The sequence below is a fragment of the Neopsephotus bourkii genome, unplaced genomic scaffold (genome assembly GCF_033783945.1).
Source record: "Neopsephotus bourkii isolate Nb327-2 ecotype Australia unplaced genomic scaffold, CSIRO-AGI_Nbou_v1 NB_1287, whole genome shotgun sequence".
In the NCBI taxonomy this organism is placed as follows: domain Eukaryota; kingdom Metazoa; phylum Chordata; class Aves; order Psittaciformes; family Psittacidae; genus Neopsephotus; species Neopsephotus bourkii.
Window position 1 is genome coordinate 3204661 of NW_026901771.1, and position 20740 is coordinate 3225400.

The 20740-nt window shown below is 41.9% G+C and overlaps 1 protein-coding gene across 5 annotated transcripts in view; it reads left to right on the forward strand.

Annotated features, from left to right (window-relative positions):
* LOC133218723 (ephrin type-B receptor 5) overlaps positions 1-16841 on the forward strand; it is a 66813-nt gene extending 49972 nt beyond the window's left edge. For 4 of the 5 annotated variants that reach the window (XM_061365436.1, XM_061365438.1, XM_061365435.1 and 1 more), the window contains 8 exons: positions 796-851; positions 967-1086; positions 1485-1732; positions 2656-2871; positions 3726-3875; positions 4050-4243; positions 5377-5532; positions 6555-7049. In XM_061365436.1, coding sequence (XP_061221420.1) covers positions 796-851; positions 967-1086; positions 1485-1732; positions 2656-2871; positions 3726-3875; positions 4050-4243; positions 5377-5532; positions 6555-6663 — 1249 coding nt within the window. In that variant the 3' untranslated portion in view covers positions 6664-7049. Of the gene's footprint in view, positions 1-795; positions 852-966; positions 1087-1484; positions 1733-2655; positions 2872-3725; positions 3876-4049; positions 4244-5376; positions 5533-6554; positions 7050-16668 lie in introns of those variants that run through there. The other variant, XM_061365440.1, reaches the window with a different exon arrangement.
* The last annotated feature ends 3899 nt before the right edge of the window (positions 16842-20740 follow it).

Below are 20740 nucleotides of genomic sequence, written 5' to 3' on the forward strand. Positions count from 1 at the left end.
ACTTATAAAACAACTGGATAATGTGGGAAAAAATGCTTGAATAACACACATACAAGAGGAGACTGAAATCTGAGAAATGCCTCTGCTGAAAATGACTTATGCTTACTGGAAATTAAATACATATATGCAGTAAATATTACAGTAATAAAGGCCATATTTGTTTTGATCTGCACATGCAAAATTCACATCATGGAACAGATTTCTGTCCATCTGACTTTGTGTGGTTGGTTTTGGGTACCACACTTGCAAAAAGAGTAATCAAAGTAAATGCTGTCAAGAGACCAGGACTAAAAATAAAGAATTAATCTCTGGAGGAAATGTATACAAACTAAGTATTAAAGTAAATGGCTCTTAGAATGTTTTTGAAGCATCACATGAGATGGCTTAGATTTGTATTGAAAAGAATAATTTGGGAGGATGGAACTAGATGATCTTAAGGTCCTTTCCAACCCAGACCATTCTATGATTCTATAAAATTAAAATGCAAATTTAGCCTGAATAGCAAGAAAACTTCCAAGACAGTAATGTTAAACTGTATTTTGTGGTTTTTTTTTTCAGGATAGTGCTGAAAGTCCTACCATTTGTCATATCTAAAGTGGGGATACAAATAGCGTTGTAATAACTACTACATAGAAAACAAGCACGCTGTGGTTACAAAGAGATAGGCAGGATCTTAACATCCATCTTCTATCCCTAAATTCAAGGATTCTCTGAGTCTTGCATTGAGAATTCTGCCTCAACATTCTGAGAGACTCTTGTGTGTGTTTTGACTTTCCTTTCCTTTATGTCCTACAGTAAAAGGCGAGAGACTCCATACACAGACCGCCTGCAGCAGTATATCAGCACACGAGGTAAGTGTTCTTGAGCAACACGTGACAAGGGACTGTTTCTTTTCAGGACTTATTAACACCCATGTCTCTCAGGATTTGATTCTGGTGATGTTTTGGGCTGTCTCCTCCACTGCAGGACTTGGAGTGAAGTATTACATTGATCCTTCAACCTATGAAGACCCCAATGAAGCTATTCGAGAATTTGCAAAAGAGATTGATGTGTCCTTTATCAAGATTGAGGAGGTCATTGGATCAGGTAGTGTGACAATCTGCAGATTTTGAAGTGCCTTCCTTGATCACCTTGAGACTTGGCACACTAATGGCCTGAAGTGTACGCATGGTACATAAAGTGTCTTGGAGTAGCTTACTTTTACTTTTACCAAAATGCATTTTAACCTACTTAGTAGTAGATGCTTTCTCCAAACTAAGTTTAAAACATGATTTGAAGAGTCAGAGCTTCTGATTTGAACTATGAAGGTATAGTCTCCAGTCTGAGCCTTTGCCTTAAGAACTTTACCTTAATCAAAACAGTCCTAGCAACCCTATTTCCGAGAGGCGCCTGGAGTCTTCCACAGTAGAATGCTTTAGTGCACCTGACTAAAATTCTTTGCTGTGTTTCCTTTATTTGAGGTGTGTTTCTTCCTTCCCTGACAGGAGAGTTTGGAGAAGTGTGTTTCGGGCGCCTAAAACACCCAGGGAAGCGTGAATACACAGTAGCTATTAAGACCCTGAAGTCGGGTTACACGGATGAACAGCGGCGGGAGTTCCTGAGTGAGGCGAGCATCATGGGGCAGTTTGAGCACCCCAATGTCATCCATCTGGAGGGGGTGGTCACCAAAAGCCGACCAGTCATGATTGTCACAGAGTTCATGGAGAACGGATCACTGGATTCCTTCCTCAGGGTACCACAACCAGAGTCTCCCACGACCGTTACCTCTTCATCTTGCTGTGTGCCAGTCTCAGATCTGATAATTTTGCCTGTCCTTCCTCTTCACTCTATAAGTCCTCAGTAACCCTCTCCAGGTGCAATAGAAATAATAGCAAATTAGGAGAGTGTTTTTACGCCAGCATGGCAAAAATATTCCAAAAGATCAGCCACCATATAAAATTTCCTCATTATTTCAGACTTCTCCAGCCCAAATAATGAACGGTAAACAATGCTAAAGTGTTTCTCTTTGTACACAGTCTTCTGGTTCCTTATGTACATGCTCCAGAGTTTACCTTTCTAACGATGTTTTTCAAACTTCATTCCACTGAATGTTTTAAAGTTTCAACATTGTGACGAAGTAACAAAACTTGTGGTTATTTTTGGACTCAGAGTTTCTTGTGCTTTTTCAGTAATGTAAAATAAATACAGGCATTTTTGTAGTATAGATGCTTCACTTCTTTGTTTTTCACTGTCTAATATGGTAATTAAACCACAAATGCTTTGGTAGGTACATTTTGAAGAGCACGTGAACCCATTGTTTAGAACTATAGAACTCATTGTAAAGACCTTAAAAAGGAGCAGATTTGTCTACTCCCATTCATTTAGCCATCTTAGTAGTTAATGAGACCAGGTGTGGAATGCTAAAGGAGAATATGTCCATAAGATGAGATTTGTCTTCAGAAAAAAAGGTCACCAGTGCCTGACTTCATTTGAGGTTCCTTGCTTTGAGCCCACTCTCCATTCTTACTTGCTGTCCCTGAACTTTCACATTTTGGTTAAACTCAACATGCATGTTCACTGAGTTCATAAATCCACCCTGTCTTCTTGCTCTTTGTAAGTCTTCTCTGTTTGATTCATGCTTCGTGGTCATAAAAGCCTGTGTCTCCTCACTTGCAGCAGAAGGAAGGACAGTTCAGTGTGTTACAGCTGGTGGGAATGCTACGGGGAATTGCAGCTGGCATGCGCTACCTTTCAGACATGAATTATGTGCATCGTGACCTGGCAGCACGTAACATCTTAGTCAACAGTAACCTTGTGTGCAAGGTGTCAGACTTTGGTTTGTCCCGCTTCCTGGAGGATGATGCTTCAAATCCCACCTACACTGGAGCTCTGGTGAGTTACCACTATGCAGTGAGACTTTGTGGAATGATGGTGAATGGGACAAACCTCATAACCAGATGTAGGTGTTATCTTTCTTCTTCCAAAGCTTCTTAAAGAAAGCATAAAGGACTGAAAGAGAGGTTGAAGTCTTGTACTACCACCCTTTAAGGAAAAAGTTGTTGGTTTTCCTCCAGAAAAAATATCTAGCATAAGTATAGTTTTGGGCTTACAACCAACCATCAAGTGAACTTATTGACTATGAAGTTCTAACACCTGCTATACATACTACAAAAGCAGTGAGACTGTAACAGGCAGGTTAAAACTACAGTTTTGTATGCAGAGGATAAACAAGTATTCAGTCATTGAAAAGTGAAACAAGTTTTAGATGTATGTATTTTGAAGAACCAGCACCTGAGTGGTATTTTGTCTGGCAGGTCATACCTTCACTCAGAGAGATCAAGGTGGAAAAAGGAAGGAGTTAATGCTAGCCACTGAGTGTATCTGTCCTCAGTGTTGCCGGTTGGGATTGATTAAATGGCTTTAGATTTCCAAATGACTGTGACTTTCATGAGGCTTTTTATTATCTGTCACCTCTCAAATGCTTCAAAGAAGAGCTATAAAAGTTAAAACCTACTACATCATGGGATTTATAGCAGCAAGGAGGCATGACTCTTTTTCATCTATTTGTCAATAGAACAAGGTGGAAACCTTGAACATCCTTTGAATTTAAACCAACAATGTCTACAAGACAGTGTCAACTGGATTGGTACTCCATCCTAAGACTTGTGCTACTGGCATCTGATCAGTTCAGTGATGTCATAATAGTCCTTATCTCACTAGCATTCTGTTTGCTCTCTGCTTTCTAGGGCTGCAAAATCCCCATCCGTTGGACTGCTCCTGAAGCTGTCCAGTATCGAAAGTTCACCTCCTCCAGTGATGTTTGGAGTTATGGCATTGTCATGTGGGAGGTGATGTCGTATGGTGAGAGGCCTTACTGGGACATGTCCAATCAGGATGTAAGTTTGAGAAGTGATGAGAATGTGCATCTGCCCCTCTGTCCTGTACCAATTCAAGTAGAAGAAGGTCATGTACCACCAAGGGACTGTTTCTTTATATTTTCTTTTCCCAGCTCTGTTCTTTTTTGTTTGTTTGTTTCTTGATTTCCCAGCTTTGTTCTTCTTTTCCTGCAGGTGATTAATGCCATCGACCAGGACTATCGCCTGCCACCACCCCCAGACTGCCCAACAATTTTACACCTGCTGATGCTTGACTGCTGGCAGAAGGAACGGGTCCAGAGACCCAAATTTGAGCAACTCGTCAGTGCCCTAGATAAAATGATCCGCAAACCATCTGCCCTCAAAGCTACTGGCACTGGGAGCAGCAGGTGAGATGAGAATTTAATGCAAAAATGAAAGGGCTTGTCTTTCAACAGGCCTGATTCAGGTTTGGTGATGAGGAGTTGTGGGTGTTGAATGTGAGGGGAGATGAATCTCTTGATAAGGTGCACTGAGGATGAATAATTGAGGGATTTTAGGGAATAGAGGGACCTATCTGGGTGCAGCTAGACAAGATATTCTGTGATCACACAACACTGTGTGATCAGAAGAGATGATGAAGGAAGATAAGACTTTAGCTTATAGAAGGAAGGAATTCTGCAGATAAGACTAATTAGAACTGCAGATTCCATCCTGTATTTTCCCAACTGCATTTTGCAGCCTGGTAGGACCAGAGGCAAGAGGTCAGCAAAGGAGAAGTCTCTGGAGAGGTCTTGGGGAGCTAAGATGAGGTGGATATTGGGTTGATGATGTAATTACATCCTGCTGGCCTGGAGGGGTTTTCCCCATTATTATAAAACTCTCAGTAGAGACAAGCTGGGGGGAGGAGAAAAGTGCCTAGTGATGCCCAATTTGCCAAAAACAGCACATAAAGAGAGTTATAGCCTTGGGGCAATTCGGGTGAAGGGAGGTGACGGGGGAACAGAGGTTTGGGGAAGAGCAAATGCTGTCTAGAAACAGCCCTTTCTTTGGCCTTTTACTGCTATACTTTTATGAGATGTGTGTTGGAGCTGAAACAAGACACTCATTGTCGCATAGGCTACTTCCTGATCCAAGGAGTGAATCTAGGAGAGGGGGAGTTAGTCACAAAAGTTAAAAGGTAAAAGGTCTCATCTCTGCCTCAGAAACATCTTCACTGTGACTCTTTGTCCAGCTAACAGGTCTAGACCCAGAAAGTGTGGAAAGAATGAGGCAACAAGAAGATAGTGTGCCTGAGAGAGTATAAAATGGGAAAAAAGGATCAGTTTCTTGGGTTGGGTTGATCATTTTCAGGCAGAAAAGGTAGTCTAGAAACAGGGTATCAAGATGGGATTTTAGGAATCAGGACACAAAGAACAAATATTAGCATTTTCCATTCTGTGCTCTTAAGAAGTTGCATTCTCTCCCTGTCATAACTCTTACCTTACTAGTGTTGTCAGCTCATGTTGACAGCTTGGATCTTTAGAACCTGCCTCTTTTACAGACCATCTCAGCCTCTCCTGAGCAACAGTCCTCCAGATTTCCCTTCGCTCAGCAACGTCCATGAGTGGTTGGATGCTATCAAGATGGGCCGTTATAAGGAGAATTTTGACCAGGCTGGTCTGATTACATTTGATGTTATATCCCGCATGACTCTGGAGTAAGTATTGGGCAGAGAGCAATGAGTTTTCCATGCAGAAAGTGAAAGCAGTCTGAAAAACATTTAGTAGTGGCTATATAGGGAATACATACACATGAAATAGGGGAGGGCAGCCAGAGCAAAGTAGCTGCTGTTTTTTACATCTATCTTATTAGAGTCTCTGGACAATCTCCATACCACTGTGTATCTGCAATCTGTTTCTGTAAGCACTAATACTGATCCCATGTACTCTAGAAAACTTATTATCAGTGTTGCAGAGAAACTGTTACACCAGAATGTTCATGACAGCTGCCAGAGGTAATAACCACTTTGAAGAAGATGTGTAGACCCAGCCATGACATATACTGGGTTAAAGTGTTCTGTGGAAGACAGCAGCCAGGAAAGGGAACACTCTTGGTACCTTAGAAAGGTACCTTTAAAGATCATCTAGTCCAACTCCTGTGCCATGTGCAGGGACATCTTTCAGTAGATCAGGTTGTTCAAAGGCCCAGCCTGACTTTGAATGCTTCCGATGATGGAGCATCCAGAATTTCTCCTGGCAACCTGTTCCAGAGTCTCATCACCCTTCCTTATATCCAATCTAACCCTATTCTCTTTCAATTTAAAACTGTTGCCACATGTCCTCTCACTAGAGGCCCTGATAAAAAGTCTTCATCTTACCTGTAAGCCCCCTTTACATATTGAAAGGCCACAAGAAGGTCTCCCTGGAGGCTTCTTTTCTCCAGGCTGAACGTCCCCAAACTCTCAGTCTTTCTCCATAGGGGAGGTATTCCAGCTCTCTGATCATTTTCATTGCCCACTTCTGCTGCTTCTTTTTGTATCATAACCTTCCAAGTGCACCCAACACCCGTCCACCCACACAAATTTTCCAGACAACAGCAGAAGCCTTGTCAGCTATTTCTCAAAGATATACATACATGCATATCCATACACATTGATTGGGATCTACAGGGAAATGGACTGGGACTGTTCAGAACAAGAAGCCCATTTTAACACCTTCCACATCCTCTATTCTCTTGCAGAGATATCCAGCGTATTGGCATCACCCTCGTTGGTCACCAGAAGAAGATTCTAAACAGCATCCAGCTCATGCGAGTCCATTTGAATCAGCTTGAACCAGTTGAAGTGTGATGTTTACACCATCCTTATTCCACGAGTGTCAAGCTCTGAAAAGGTTCTAGGGGAATTCAGAGGGATTTTCTCTGTAAGAAAGAGTTGTCGGTATGCTACTTGAAGACTTAATGCACCCAGAGTGCACGTTACATGTCCTGTTCCATGAACAAAAATGAAGCCTTACCATGATTTGAAAGCAGAGCTGAATAACTGTGGCCTTTAAATGTGGCTGGGAATGGGTCGGTGGGGGGGGAGTTACAATAACAATGCCTCTTCTCTGCCAACAAAAGCTTATCAGACAACTTTACAAAGCCATCAGCAGGCTTTATCTGTGGCTGGGAGCCCAGCAAGGCTACAAAGACATAATAAAGGCAACAAAATGTTACCATTTTTTTCCAAATTTCTATGCTATCTCATGTGCAATTCTTGAGTCTGCTCCATGGTCCAGGAGGAAAATTTGCTAATCCTTTTGGGCTGATGCAAGAAACAGCAAGTCGTTGGTGGTACACAACTCTATTTATGGGACTGCAGCTTAATGGAACAGTAAGGATTCCTGGACTCCATCCTGCTGGATCTGCAAGCAGAGAGGGAAACAAGTAGGTTGTAGTCCTCACAAGCCCATTCTTGAGATGAAAGGCATAAGCTGTGATGGTCTGAAATTCTGAGCATGCAGAATCTGGGGTTTGTTCTCCTCTGACCTCCTCAACAACACTGAAGAGCATGACAAAAATCTGAAGCCCTTTGCTGTTGAAAAGTGCTTGCTCATTTTCTCACCCTAACCAGCTACGTCAGTGGGCACACTGGGTCGAGTATTGTTGCTGAAGAAACTTCAGCCCTGCAGTAAACTTAAAATAGCAAGAGAGGTGAAACGCTTTCACAAGTTCTTGTCAAGAGTGATCAGGGAAAGGTTCGAATCTTGCAAGTCACTTCAGCCCTTAAAAAAGGGCTAACAATGTCCTTGTGATCCACTGTTACCTGGTAAAGGTGCATAAGAATGACCTGAAGGACAGAGCTTATGTCTCCCTTCAGACAGACTAGTACCTGTTTCAGGAAAGGTCTGCTCTTAGGAGGAGCAGAGCTTCAGAACTGTATCTCTCCAACTATCCCTATGCAGGAGTATGAAAGCATGAAGCTGAGTTTGAGAGGAACACTCATAAGCTATACACTTGTCCACCTCACCAGCACATAGGAAAGGAAATGGAAATATCCATCTCCACCTCTTGTTCACCTCGCTGACATGCAGATAGGGAAATGGAAAGGGCTTTGTTAAGCAAGACCACAGTGAAGGCTACATAAAAATTTCTTTTCTGTGTGTGGACAGAAATAACCCTGGTTGTTCTGAACTGTGTCCATCTGTTGGCTCACTGAATTAGTCGTGAGCTTACTGTATTTTTTCAGCTGTCAAGGTTAGAATAGCACAAGTTCTGCAGATACTGCTCCTGTATGGATTTAAGGATTCCCCCAGCTTACCCAGCAAATGAAGACTGAGAAGAGTCCAATAATATGATATTGCTCCAGAATAGTTGCACTAGAATAGCCAGCACAGTTCAGACTCCTTGTTACACCATGAATGTTAATTCTTCAGTTAGGGAGACTTCTCAGACCAGGGTGAGTTCACCCTAGGAAATTTGAGTCGGTTGCTTTTTGAGGGGTTTCTACAAAGTTGAAATCCTCACAAATCCCGTTACATATATCCTGACTGGCTGTCAGTCCCACCTACAGTATCTGAGGCTGAACAAATGCTTCTCTCTTCAGAAAAGCATATTGAGCACAAGATGCTGAGAGGAATCTGTAGTCTCTAGTGCCTTCCATATGTGTTCACTAGAGGACAACAAGGAATGTATGTGTATTCATACATGAGTGTATCCTAGAAGTTCTCTGTGCCATCTGGGGAAACATGATAAGCTATATTTTCCATGCCCTGGGTGGTTAAGATTACCGGAGAAATTAATTATCTAGCTAAAAACCTATGGCCTCTTTTCAGCCTAATGGAAACTTTTATGCAGAAAATACATTCTCTCTCTTCATGCAGAAGGGGACAAAATGGGAGCCTTGTCTGAATCTCATACCAATGACAATGAGGGTTGATAGCCCCTTATGTGGAGCTGCAGTGAAATGGTGGTAGTCCAGGGAATAGAACCTTTACTTTTCCATATGAAGTCTATGGCAAAGTTATTTTCACAGTCAGAGGAAGGAATTTGCTTGCTATACTAAGACAGGCATCTAGTGATTGGGCATTGTAGATCTCTTCCTCCTCCTGTTCTACGGCAAGATTGAAATGGCCCTCTTCCAAGGGGTCAAGCATCAAGATAACCTGGCTGTGGCCAGAACTGCACAGGAACAAGCTTGGGGTCACAGATGGAGTGGAAAAGGGTAACTGTTTTCTGTAAGATGTCTCTCCATTCGTCTTGTTCCCAGGTAGTTCCCTGTTCTCAAAGTACTTATTTCATATTGGGATGCAAAGGCTCTCTTGTCATGACGCATCTTGTGGTTTTTGTCATTACATCAGTCCTTAACTCTGCAAGCATGGAGGAAAGGCAGCATTAGAAATACTCTGATCTCACTTTCTTCAGTCATGTAAAAGTAGAAATCCTGCATTCTGTCTCCGCAGACGTCATCTGGGATGTCCTGCAGTATATGAGCACCCTCAACATGTAGGGATGAGAATCAGGAAGGAAAGGAATGAGGCTCATGTAGGAGCCTGACATCTGTCACCAGAAAAAGAGTGAGAAATAAAACAAAGGAGTCTTAAACAGCCAAATTCATTGCCAGAGAAGCAATGGGAGATGAACAAGCTATTGCCTATGTTTACACTATATGCTATCTATAATATGCAGTGCATAAGAAGACTGAGTAAATTAAATGCAGAGGTATCAGTGTGTATTCATGAATGCCTTGTTATTTTGACCTGGGAATGCTACAGTGAACTCCTGAGTCACTGCATTATGTCTTCAGGGTAGCAGTCTTCTGTAGTCATTCCACATCCTGACTGTGGGCTTAATCACTTTGAAATAAGAAGGAGACATGAAAAATCAGATACCCACAATAGTTCCTGCACGTATATAGTATTGTCTCTTTTATCTGTTTTGGTGGTGTCTTGAAGTTTCAGAGGTCATTAAATGCAGCATATGCTGCAGCAGATCATCTAGAGGACATAGAAAGAGATCATGTAAAGCACCAGGATACAGAAACAGCTACATCCATATATATTCCATTTCAGACACACCAGCCCAGTAATAGGAGTAAGATCGAGGATCATCTGGGCCTCAGAAAAGAAACCAGACTAAATTTACATTGTCAATCAGGAGAAGAGTAACCTCTGATCCCCATAGCAAGACTGCCATTACCAAAGTTACACAAACCAAGATGAAGTAGAACCTCCCAGCCCTGGTTGTACTTCCCTCTTCCCCTCAAATACAAACGATTGAAATGCCCCAGGCAGACAAAGACTAGTAGGAAAAGCAGAAGTTTTTCTCAACGACCTCCTATTCACTCCTGCCACTGCATCTGTTTGAAGACAAAAAGACCTGGGTACTCACTAGATAAACAGTGGCACAAGGACAACAAAGAATGTAGGCTAAGAGGGCACTTAGGAGGAAAAAAAGGACACTGAGGCCAGACCATTCTTAGACATTCAGCCAAATGCCTCTGAGATTATGCCAGTCCTGATGTTCCACTGTAACAGCTGCTTTTAACGTGGACAATTCTAATATCCAGAGGTATTTAGAAAGTGTGCAAAACTTTCTCAGTGAAAGGAGTTAGAGATCAAGTAACGTACTTCTTTCTTCCTTGTGTTGGTGAGGTCCAGGAGAGAATGGGCGTTTTCCCATGAGTCAATCTCAGTGAAGTCATACAAGGTGGAGGTCAAAAAGCCAGAATTCCAGAGGACTTTTTCTTTTCTGGATGAGGTGCTGAAACATCGAATCAATGAGATGGGAACAGCTGAAACAATGAAACACTTACTCAAGTCAATCTCCTTTAGAGTTTCCCCACATTTCCCAACTGCCTTTATCTCCTGCAAAGGGAGAATGGACTTACCAGTCTCTGCTGGTACCAGGTTCTCAAGCTATGTGAGCTGAGCTGGGTCAAAAGCAGCATTGAAAGACTTCCAAAATCAGCACGTGTAGCAAGCATTATCAGTTTAACAGAGGTCCTCTTTTCCCTCAGCCATGATTGACCCAAGTCCTTGCTGTAATGTTAGGTGATGAGTCAGTGACGGTACTGATGTTGTCTAAGTCACTACTGACCAGAATAGTGCTCTGATACACTGCAGGATAAGTTGATGATGATGCAGGAGTTGAGAAGGTTAGGTGCAGTCTACTAATAATTCCCTTGGGCAGCTGCATTTCTGCATCTAAATAGTTCCATACACACATATGGACTCCTTCGGTTCAGGAGGTGATACAGTGACAACAGTTTAAAGTAATCTGAATCCTATTCCCATACTCTATCATCATTATGTTTCCTTCTATGCCTGCTACCTTGAAGGGAATGAATCCCTTGCTGTTAGGAATCTGGTCCAGGGCTTCCTACCCCATGTTATTCCTTACATAAGGGAGGATTAGATTGCACTTCTGGCAGGCAAAAGTCTGGTTGGGTTGAAGAAACAGAATATAGAGAATGGTGTTACCTGTAAAGGTCTGTTAGAAAATCCTAGAATCATAAACTCAGAATGGTTTGGGTTGAAAAGGACCTTAAGATCATCCAGTTCCAACCCCCTGCTGTGGTTACAGATGCTCCACACCAGACCATGTCACCCAAGGCTCTATCCAACCTGGCCTTGAACACTAACAGAGATGGAGTATTTGCAACTTCTTCGGGCAATCTGTGCCAGCACCTCATCACCCTCATAGGGAAGAACTTATTCCTTATATCTAACCTGAACTTCCCCTGATTCAATTTGAACCTTTCACCCCTTGTCCTATCACTAAAGACCCTGATGAAGAGTCCCTCTACAGCACCCTCTTCTGTGAAACAGTAAGATAAAAGCCTCATCTCCTTGCTACAATAGATTCTTAGATAGTCCCTACTCAGCTTCAGCAAGAGAAAGCTATTTGCTAGCTCCCTGCACCACTGCAGTGCACTACTAACACATCCCCTTTTTATGCTGACCTTTCTGTTCTTTTTTCCTTACACTACTTACGAGTGTAAGGAGATAAGTATAAGCTTATTTCCTTACACTTGTAGATCATGGCATTGATAATTAATAAATACACTGGCCAGGTCATTGTCTAACATAAATCAACTAACATCATTTATTGCACTGTTCACCTTTTTATCAAATAACAATTCAGCCCAGAAGCACATTAAGGGAAAAACACAACTTTCTAGAGAGAAGAAATAGAAGCAAGTTACAGAATTTGGAGAAATGAAAACAGGAATTAAATATGTCAATGAAAACAGTTACAGGTTTGCATTCTTTTCCATCTGTTCTGCAGAGATTTTCTGCTCTTTGGGGGTATTTCAGATTAACGGTACAATGAAAATATGATGCTATCCTACAGCAAGGCACCATGCTTCTCTATTTTGCCAAATGCTGACAGCAAAACTGTTGCAACATTTCAGAGAGGCTTCTTCCTGACACACAGATTTCTGTTTGGTGTCAAGCGAGAGCCATGGTAACTGTTAGCAAACATGCAATTCTTCTTTGCTTTTTCTACTCCAGTTTTAAGTGACCAGAGCTTTGAAATGTCTGCTAATTGCTCAATACTTCATATCCCAAGTTCGGTACTATCTCAGATGTGTCCTGATACTCAGCCTACACTTTTTGCTTTCAATCAGCTTCAATCCTTTACTTTTGTTATATTTCCTGACACCTTTTTGAAAAATTGCTCTTCATTGACTATCTCTGATGAGATGGGTTGAGATGAGATGATAAGACATGACATGTAGCCTATAGAAGGGAACAAGAGAAAGACATGGATTCACATGAGAAAGAAATAGGCAAGACAGTTGACTAAACCAGCAGTCTCTGTTCACTTTAAAGCAATGATGTTTAATTTTAAAATGGTAGATAAGAAATTCTGTAATTATTTCCTGTATATATACACACACACACACACACACACACTTTCAGGCAGCTACGTTTTAAATGAACAATGTCACTGACATGAAGCCATCTGTATTTACTTGAAACCATGAAGCCATGGCTGATCTCAAATGTTTTCTTACAACATGTGTGGACTGACAGAACAAAAGTTCCATTTGAGAAGAAAACATTTGACAACATGGATACATTTGCACAATCTGCCCTTTGGGTTTTAGATCATTTTTGTGATGACTCTGATTTAGGATTACTTTACACACACACTAGAATTTCATATTGCATAATTCCATTCATAGTTGAGGTTGCTGAATTTTTTCCATAGTTGAGTATGGAAGAGCTGGTGCTCTTGGGCAGAAGAGAAATCATGCTATGAAGTTTCAGATTAGTTGTATTAGTGCTGTAACGGATGACAGTGAAGTCATTTACAGCTTTTGTCAGTATCATGGTATTACAGAGTTAACACCCAGGATTAAAGTTTGGCGCTTCTTTTAACTGCATTAAGCTGCCTGCAGGCTCAGGCTGGCATTTCCTCACGGGTAACACTTCCACTTTGGTACATGGATAAAGACTACTTTCTTTTTTTAATAAACTCCTGGACCAAAGTTCTCTTACAAGATTTGTCTTCCTTGGCAGTTTTGAAGTTAGGGTTTGTGGAAGACACATGGGCATGCTACTGATCAGACCGATTGATAGAGGAAGAAAAGAGAACAGATGTAAAGACACCCAGGTAGCATGTCAGAAATAAAACATCACAGCAGTTCAGCCCACAGGTAAACACCAGAGTAGATGAGATAGTAATTTAAGTATGAAAACTTACTCAGTGGCCCAGGGATTCTTGACATCAGATACCTTTTCCATTGTTGCCTGCACCAAACTGATGCTTTCCTTCACTGCAACAATGTGAAGAGCAGTCTCCCCTTCAACACACAATTTCCTTGGTATCCACCTTGGTATCTACTTGGCATCACACCAAATGCGCCAGAAGAACTTCAACAATTAGAAATCCACAACACAGCCACAGATACTTCATTAGTGAAAAAGTGAGATATGCTCGGGAAAATACAGGATTTTGAAAGATTTGCATGGGAATGAGTAACTAACCTATGGAACTAAGGAGATAAAATGTATGAATTCTTCAGTCTCTTAAAATTCTCAATTCAGAGTCACCTCATTTGCATGGTACAAGCAACTTTGTAAGAAAACATTCTGGATTTTGTCCTTTGAGAATGACCACAAGATCTGGCCTCGTTTCTCATCCATGAGGTCTTTAGCTTGTTGACCCAAAGGCAGATACTACAACTGTGAAATCAATTGCCACTCAACAATATTCACAGTCACCATTTCTCATTGAAGTGTTGTAGTGCCTTATTTATTCCACTGATGTTCTGGTGTCCTCAACATAAAAAGGACATGGAACTGTTGGAACAAGTCCAGAGCAGGGCCACGAGGATGATCAGGGGACTGGAGCACCTCTCATATGAAGACAGGCTGAGAAAGTTGGGGCTGTTCAGCCTGGAGAAGAGAAGGCTGCGTGGAGACCTCAGAGCAGCTTCCAGTATCTGAAGGGGGCCTATAGGGATGCTGTGGAGGGACTCTTCATTAGGGACTGTAGTGATAGGACAAGGGGTAACGGGCTAAAACTTAAACAAGGGAAGTTTAGATTGGATATAAGGAAGAAGTTCTTTCCTGTTAGGGTGGTGAGGCACTGGAATGGGTTGTCCAGGGAGGTTGTGAATGCTCCATCCCTGGCAGCGTTCAAGGCTAGGTTGGACGAGGCCTTGGGTGATACAGTTTAGAGTGAGGTGTCCCTGCCCATGGCAGGGGGGTTGGAACTTGATGATCTTAAGGTCCTTTCCAACCCTAACTATTCTATGATTCTATGTCTCAGTGAGTATCCTAAGCACTTGGAAATGTTCGTTGACCAAATTTTACTTCAGGATTTGGTTATCGCTGTGAAAGAATTCATCATATTTTACAGATGGGGAAACTGAGGCATAGAGGTTTTCCACATAAATCAGTATATTCCCTACTTATTTTTCCAGTCTTTTTTCTGAAATAGGAGGATGCGATTCTCACACAGTGCACAGAATTGCTATGAGATAATTTGGAAAAAGTGACAACCTCTTTGAAAAAAAAACACAGAGTTAAATCCAATGTTCACCCTGAAATTTGGCAAAATAATAGAATAAATACTGCTGCTCCTAGGGCTACATGAATGTATCAGAGCATTTTCCTCTCATCAAGGATGTTTGGTTAGGAATGAGGCTCCTCCCCAGGACTGCTTACATTGCTTCCTCTGTCATACTCTAGTGTAGCAACATACGGGAGAAGGAGCTTCATATGGGAGAAGCATCATCTTCTGAGTCCATACTGCTTCTTGCAGTACCGAAGCATACCTGCAGGGGTTACCACAATGTGATCATGCCCAGGTGTCAATCCAGCCGAATTAAATGGTAGTGAGAAATAAAGAAAATTGTTTAGAACAGGATATATCCCAATGACAAAATGTAACTTCTACTTTTTGGGGGTCAGCATACATACACAGTTCAGGTACATAGGCTCTTTACATCAGTGTAGGTATACAGTTTACTTCTTGGAGTGAAAGTAGGGTGTCCAGATGTGTCAAGCAACTGAGTCATGGGACAACAAAATAGAATATCCTTGAGTAGGTCATTTTCAGCGGCTGTTTGGGATCCTGAGTGAATCTCTAACATGGATCTGGACCATTACTGCACCCCGTTGGGTGTCATGGAATCATAGAATAGAATAGTTAGGGTTGGAAAGGACCTTAAGATCATCAAGTTCCAACCCCCCTGCCATGGGCAGGGGCACCTCGCACTAAACCATATCACCCAAGGCTCTGTCCAACCTGGCCTTGAACACTGCCAGGGATGGAGCATTCACAACCTCCTTGGGCAACCCATTCCAGTGCAACACCACCCTAACAGGAAAGAATTTCCTCCTTATATCCAATCTAAACTTCCCCTGTTTAAGTTTTAATCCATTACTCCTTGTAAAGTCAGTGTCCTGACACTGTCCTTTCAGCTTAGAATTTTTACCTGCTTACAGCTCCAGATACTAATTCATTGACAAGCTGTTGGGTTGCCTCCATCACAGCCTGGGCAGCACCCACATTGTCACACAAGGCAGCCACATAAAGGGCTGGCTGTTTCCCTCACTGCACCTAGATAGGCAATAGTAAATTAACCATCTCACTGCTGAATACGCACCATTCAGCTGCGTCCACTCCACCCTGTACAGTTTATTCTCTGCTACAGTTACAGTCCTGTGCCTGCTTATCCAAACATGCAGACCCCACAGGTTTTCGTTTCAAGAGTATTTCAGCCAAGGCTCATACAAGAAGGAGCACTGCTTCTCTGATGACTACTACAGCCTTTACAAAACAAAAGTTTCTGAATAGCTTGCACATCATTATTCTTTGAGGCCTGGAGCAGGGAGCAATAAAAGGTGTTCATTCATAGCCTTAAAATGACTGAAGTGGTTACAGGAAACAAGCTTTGCTGCATCATCAAGGAAGATTTGGTTAGAGTTTTTTGCTATCAGCCTAACAGACATTTTTGAGAACTGTCAGGGCACGTCCATGAGTGATTCACCTTCCAAAGATCAGGCATTCTGCATAACCAGAAGATTCATCATTCAGCTTGGCATCAGAGACCTGATGAAAATATCACAGGAAATACAATTCTGGCTCAGGTGCTAATGTAGAATTCCAGGGTAATTGCACATTTACTGGGCTTGACTAGACCTTGTACAAGGTGTCAGATTGCCTTCACATCCTAATCTTGTGCCAGACCTCAGTATTTTCTAGCAGGACCATCTGAAATCCATGCAGAAAATGAACATATTCCCTGGATTTCGGTTCCCATTTCAAGTTCATCAACCAGTCTCAAATAAGCTGCATCATTGATTTTTGTCATAGTACAAAGTTCAGCAACCAAATCTTTTCTTTCTGACAGATGGAAATACACTGGCAGAACACAAAACTGGCTCTCAACACCCATCCCTTTACTCCAACCAGGAAAGTCAGGTAGAAAAAGAATCCTAATTGAATATGCAAACCTTTCATCCCAGCATGGGAACACAGCTGAATACAGCACAGAATGATCCCTCTGAGAAGCTTGAAAATAAAAACATTGCTAATAAAAATACATATTTTTAAAGAAAAAGAAAGGTTGGCTACATGTCCATCATTGTTATCTCTGGTGGAGAGGGTCACAGGGGTTCTCTGTATGCACCCAGCCAGCTTCATCTGACAAAATGATACCCTTAGGTGATACCCTAACAAAATGTACTAACAACATGCAGCATCATGCTTTTCATAAGGAGAGAATGAAAACCAGTCTGCCTGCTTTTAATGGGGCAGGCTGTACTTAAAAAGAATGAGAAGTCAAGCCTGAAGTTACTGACAAACCTACTAACAGGGCAAGACTGGGGTAACAGAGAGTCATGCCAACAGGTATTGTACCACAGCTTCACAAGGCTGAATAACTAAATTAGGAAAAGAGCTGTGTCTCTCTGCTTACCTGCATCAGCAAAATGACCTGCTGAAACCAAAGAAGAAAGAGCAGACGGGGCACAAATCATTGTGACTGTGGTCAACACTTAGTGTTTGCTGGCACTCCATAACACTAGGTAGTACTGACACCTTTACCAGCAATGCAACACCTGATTTATTACAAAGATAGATAAAATGGTTGTAATACTTCTTTAATTGCTCAGGGGGTAGTATGAACGTCTGCAGTTACAATCCAGGACCTCTCTTTTGCTGCCTCTCAATGCACAAAGAAACAAAGGTATCCCTATGTGTATTTGGATACTAGTCTCAATGAAACATTGACATAGGGCTCATCATTTACCTCAAATCAATTGTGGAAAGTGGGCCCTGTTCCTCCATAAGTATCCCAGAAAAAGATGGGAGAAACCCTTCTGCCAAATCTTGCATGTTCTCTTCTTATATTTCTCCTTGATTTCTGTGCACTTCATAGAAAAGGAGACTGCCCTGAAGTCTTTACAGCTTCTTAGGCAGCAATGTAGATGGGAGAAACTAGATCTCCTTCCTGAGCAGCATGGAATAATAGTTTGAATAGCTTTCATTCTTCAGTGAGTCAAGATGAAAACTCTAGGCTGAGGCTGGAGCTGCAGAAAGCATGCAAGATAATGCAGAGACTGAAAAAGCAACATTTCCCCCACAAAGCACAGTTTTAGGATCCTCCTTCAACCTGTAGTAAGTTTCCTGAGCTAACTGTAGAAGGAATAGTTGGTTCACACAAGGCAGATGACATTCTGCATTACAAAAAAATCTCTGAATGCTCCTCAGGAGCATTGATGAAGCCTTCACAATCACAATTACAATCCCTTCCTGTCAGCTGCTGCTCCTAGAGAAAGCTAAGAATGAGCTAAAGATGCTGAATGTGAACGCTTGCAAAGGAGTTGGTAAGCTGGAAATCTGAATTGTCTCCCTGTGCAATGTTTATGTGGGGAGAGATTCCAGTCTCCTGGGTTCCCACTTGGGGTTCAGCAGATCAAAATAAAGTGTATCTAAAAGGAGCATGGTCAGTCTACAAGAGGAGAATGGAAGTCCTAAGGGTGACGCACCACACAGTAGCTGTTCACCATGTAGAGAATCTGCTCTGGGACAGTTTCTGGTTAGGGAAATATCCAAAGCATTCTTTTATCCCAGGTGCAGATGTACACCAGATGCGCCAGGCAGAACAAGACTTGAGCACATGAAACACCTTGAGGTTGCTGGCTGAAATCCAAGGGAGGGAGATGGCCCAAGGAACACTGTAGGTTACTCTCAGCGTTGAAATGACAGCAACTCTGATGCCGGATGGAAAAGGAACCAGACAGACAGATGGATGGATGTGAACTTCTCAGGACTGCAAAAACTTTACTTGAGAGTTTCACAGAAGTACACTTACTTTGCCCAAAAATACCATTTTTTCCCCTTCTCACTGGGCTGGGAACACGTGTTTAGATTCAGTGGCTTGTTGGCCTGAATGGGAAACCTCTTAACCCAAACTTCTACAAATACAAAGGCAAGTGAAAAAAAAAAGTAATATGATTAAAAACTATCCCAATACCTAATGCATACTAATTATCTTAATAATTATCCTAATAATCCAAATGAATCTAGCTGAAATTGCTGCCCATCCAGAAAGGAATCCTGCGGATCAGTTTCTGTGCAAAGGCTCAAGATTTAGGTTTTGAGCGATTTATTTTTTTGGAAGCGTAATTAATTTGGTCTGATACAAGAACATTAATCTGCGCTATTTTATTTTTTAAGACTAAAATCTGCACAGATTTTGCTGAGCTGAGAACTATCTAGCGTGACTCAGCACAAAAAGACCCACCTCAGGTGACTACCTTCAAATGGTCCTCTAAACTCAGCCTTGATAGTAACTCCTAAGGTCCTAGGCAGTTTGGTGATGAGGTTACGGCGGCCATTCTACTGCAGTGAAACCAAATGGCCACAAGGTGGCAGCAGAGATCGGAGTGGAAAACCGAGAGGACCTGAAGCAGTTAGTCTATGCCCGAACTTCAGATGTGAGGATTTGTTCATTGTATGTCTGTTTGTAGAAGATAAATACGTGGCAACTTCGGTTAAATGCAACCCATTTGAACTACGATTTACTTAAGACATCTACAAACATCACTAACCCCATTTAGATGGGGTTAGTCTCATCATTAGCTAAGCCATTGACATCTGATGTCAATCAGACTGTAGGTATAAAACATGCACAGGCATCATGAGGCATTATGAGCCTCATCCGCAGGCTTGTCTCCATACTGGCTCAGACAATGACTCTCACTTATTTCACTTTAAGATGCTACTTTATCACCTAACAGAACTCTAGAATAGAACAAAATAAATGCAGCCTTCTTCCTCTGCTGATTTTATTACGTTTTCCTTACCTATGCCATACACACAGTACAAACTGCTTCCCCAAGAATCACGAACATCATGTCCAGGTAGCTACATACTGCGCCCTCCAGAACCTATGTTTAGTCAAACAAGAGCCAAACCAATGTGTTCCTTCTTGCAGTCCATTCAGGTTTTCATTTTTGGTCTCATTTTATGTTCATAAATAACTTTTCAACAAGAGGCAGCTGATGAAATGTTATATCCTTTGACAGAAATGACTGGCTTGCGAGAAGGATCACAAAGGCTATGCAGGTGTTCACAGGCTGTTGTTTGTGTGTGTTTTGTTAAGAGAAGCCTTCTCTTTTTATTTGCACAGCTTGTGTGGAGGAAGTGCATGCTGCTCAGAGTTAAACCATTTGCATGAAAAGAGGACCAGTAGCTAAAAAGCAAGTTTTGCCCCAGATGATGTGGAACAACACAGTGATTCACCTTGGAAGAACAGAATGTCTTGCTGTACATCATGATTTACATTGAGGCTCTCAAGAACCCGTCAAAGAACTTTTCAGTAATGATCCTCCCTCACTGCAAAACTCCTGCCACCTCTGGATATAATATCTCTCAGTCTCCTGGAGCAAAGAAATCCAGGTACATGAATGAGCAGATGTTTTGGGCTTCTCCCATCTTCCCAGCAGGCTGACAAAACAATGGGAGCAATGCCCTGGTCCTGAAGTTTCTTCCACAGATGCTATCTGCTGCCTTCTTACCTTACCTTCTGCTACAAGCAAGTGCTGGCCTAGAATTATCTATTTTTCCTACATCACCCATTATCACTTCCTATTCTATGAAGCCAGACCAGAAATGGTTCTTTGTCCCTCTGGAATAAAAGAATTTATTCTAAAGAACAGCAGTTAGATTCTGCTCTCAATTAGGAGCCTGTGTGTATGTGATCAATTATTGTATTAATACATAGTATTAATTCCTTCATCTTTAGGTAGGACACTGTATAGATTAAGCTGACTTTTAAGCCTTTTTCTTCCCCATTTGTAGAGGTTTTGAAACAAGAGTCCGGAAAGGTTTAAGCAAAACCAATGGCATTTCTTGACCTTGAATAATATCAGATATGTAATTACAATCAAGTCAAACAGGGCAACCAATGGAACTGA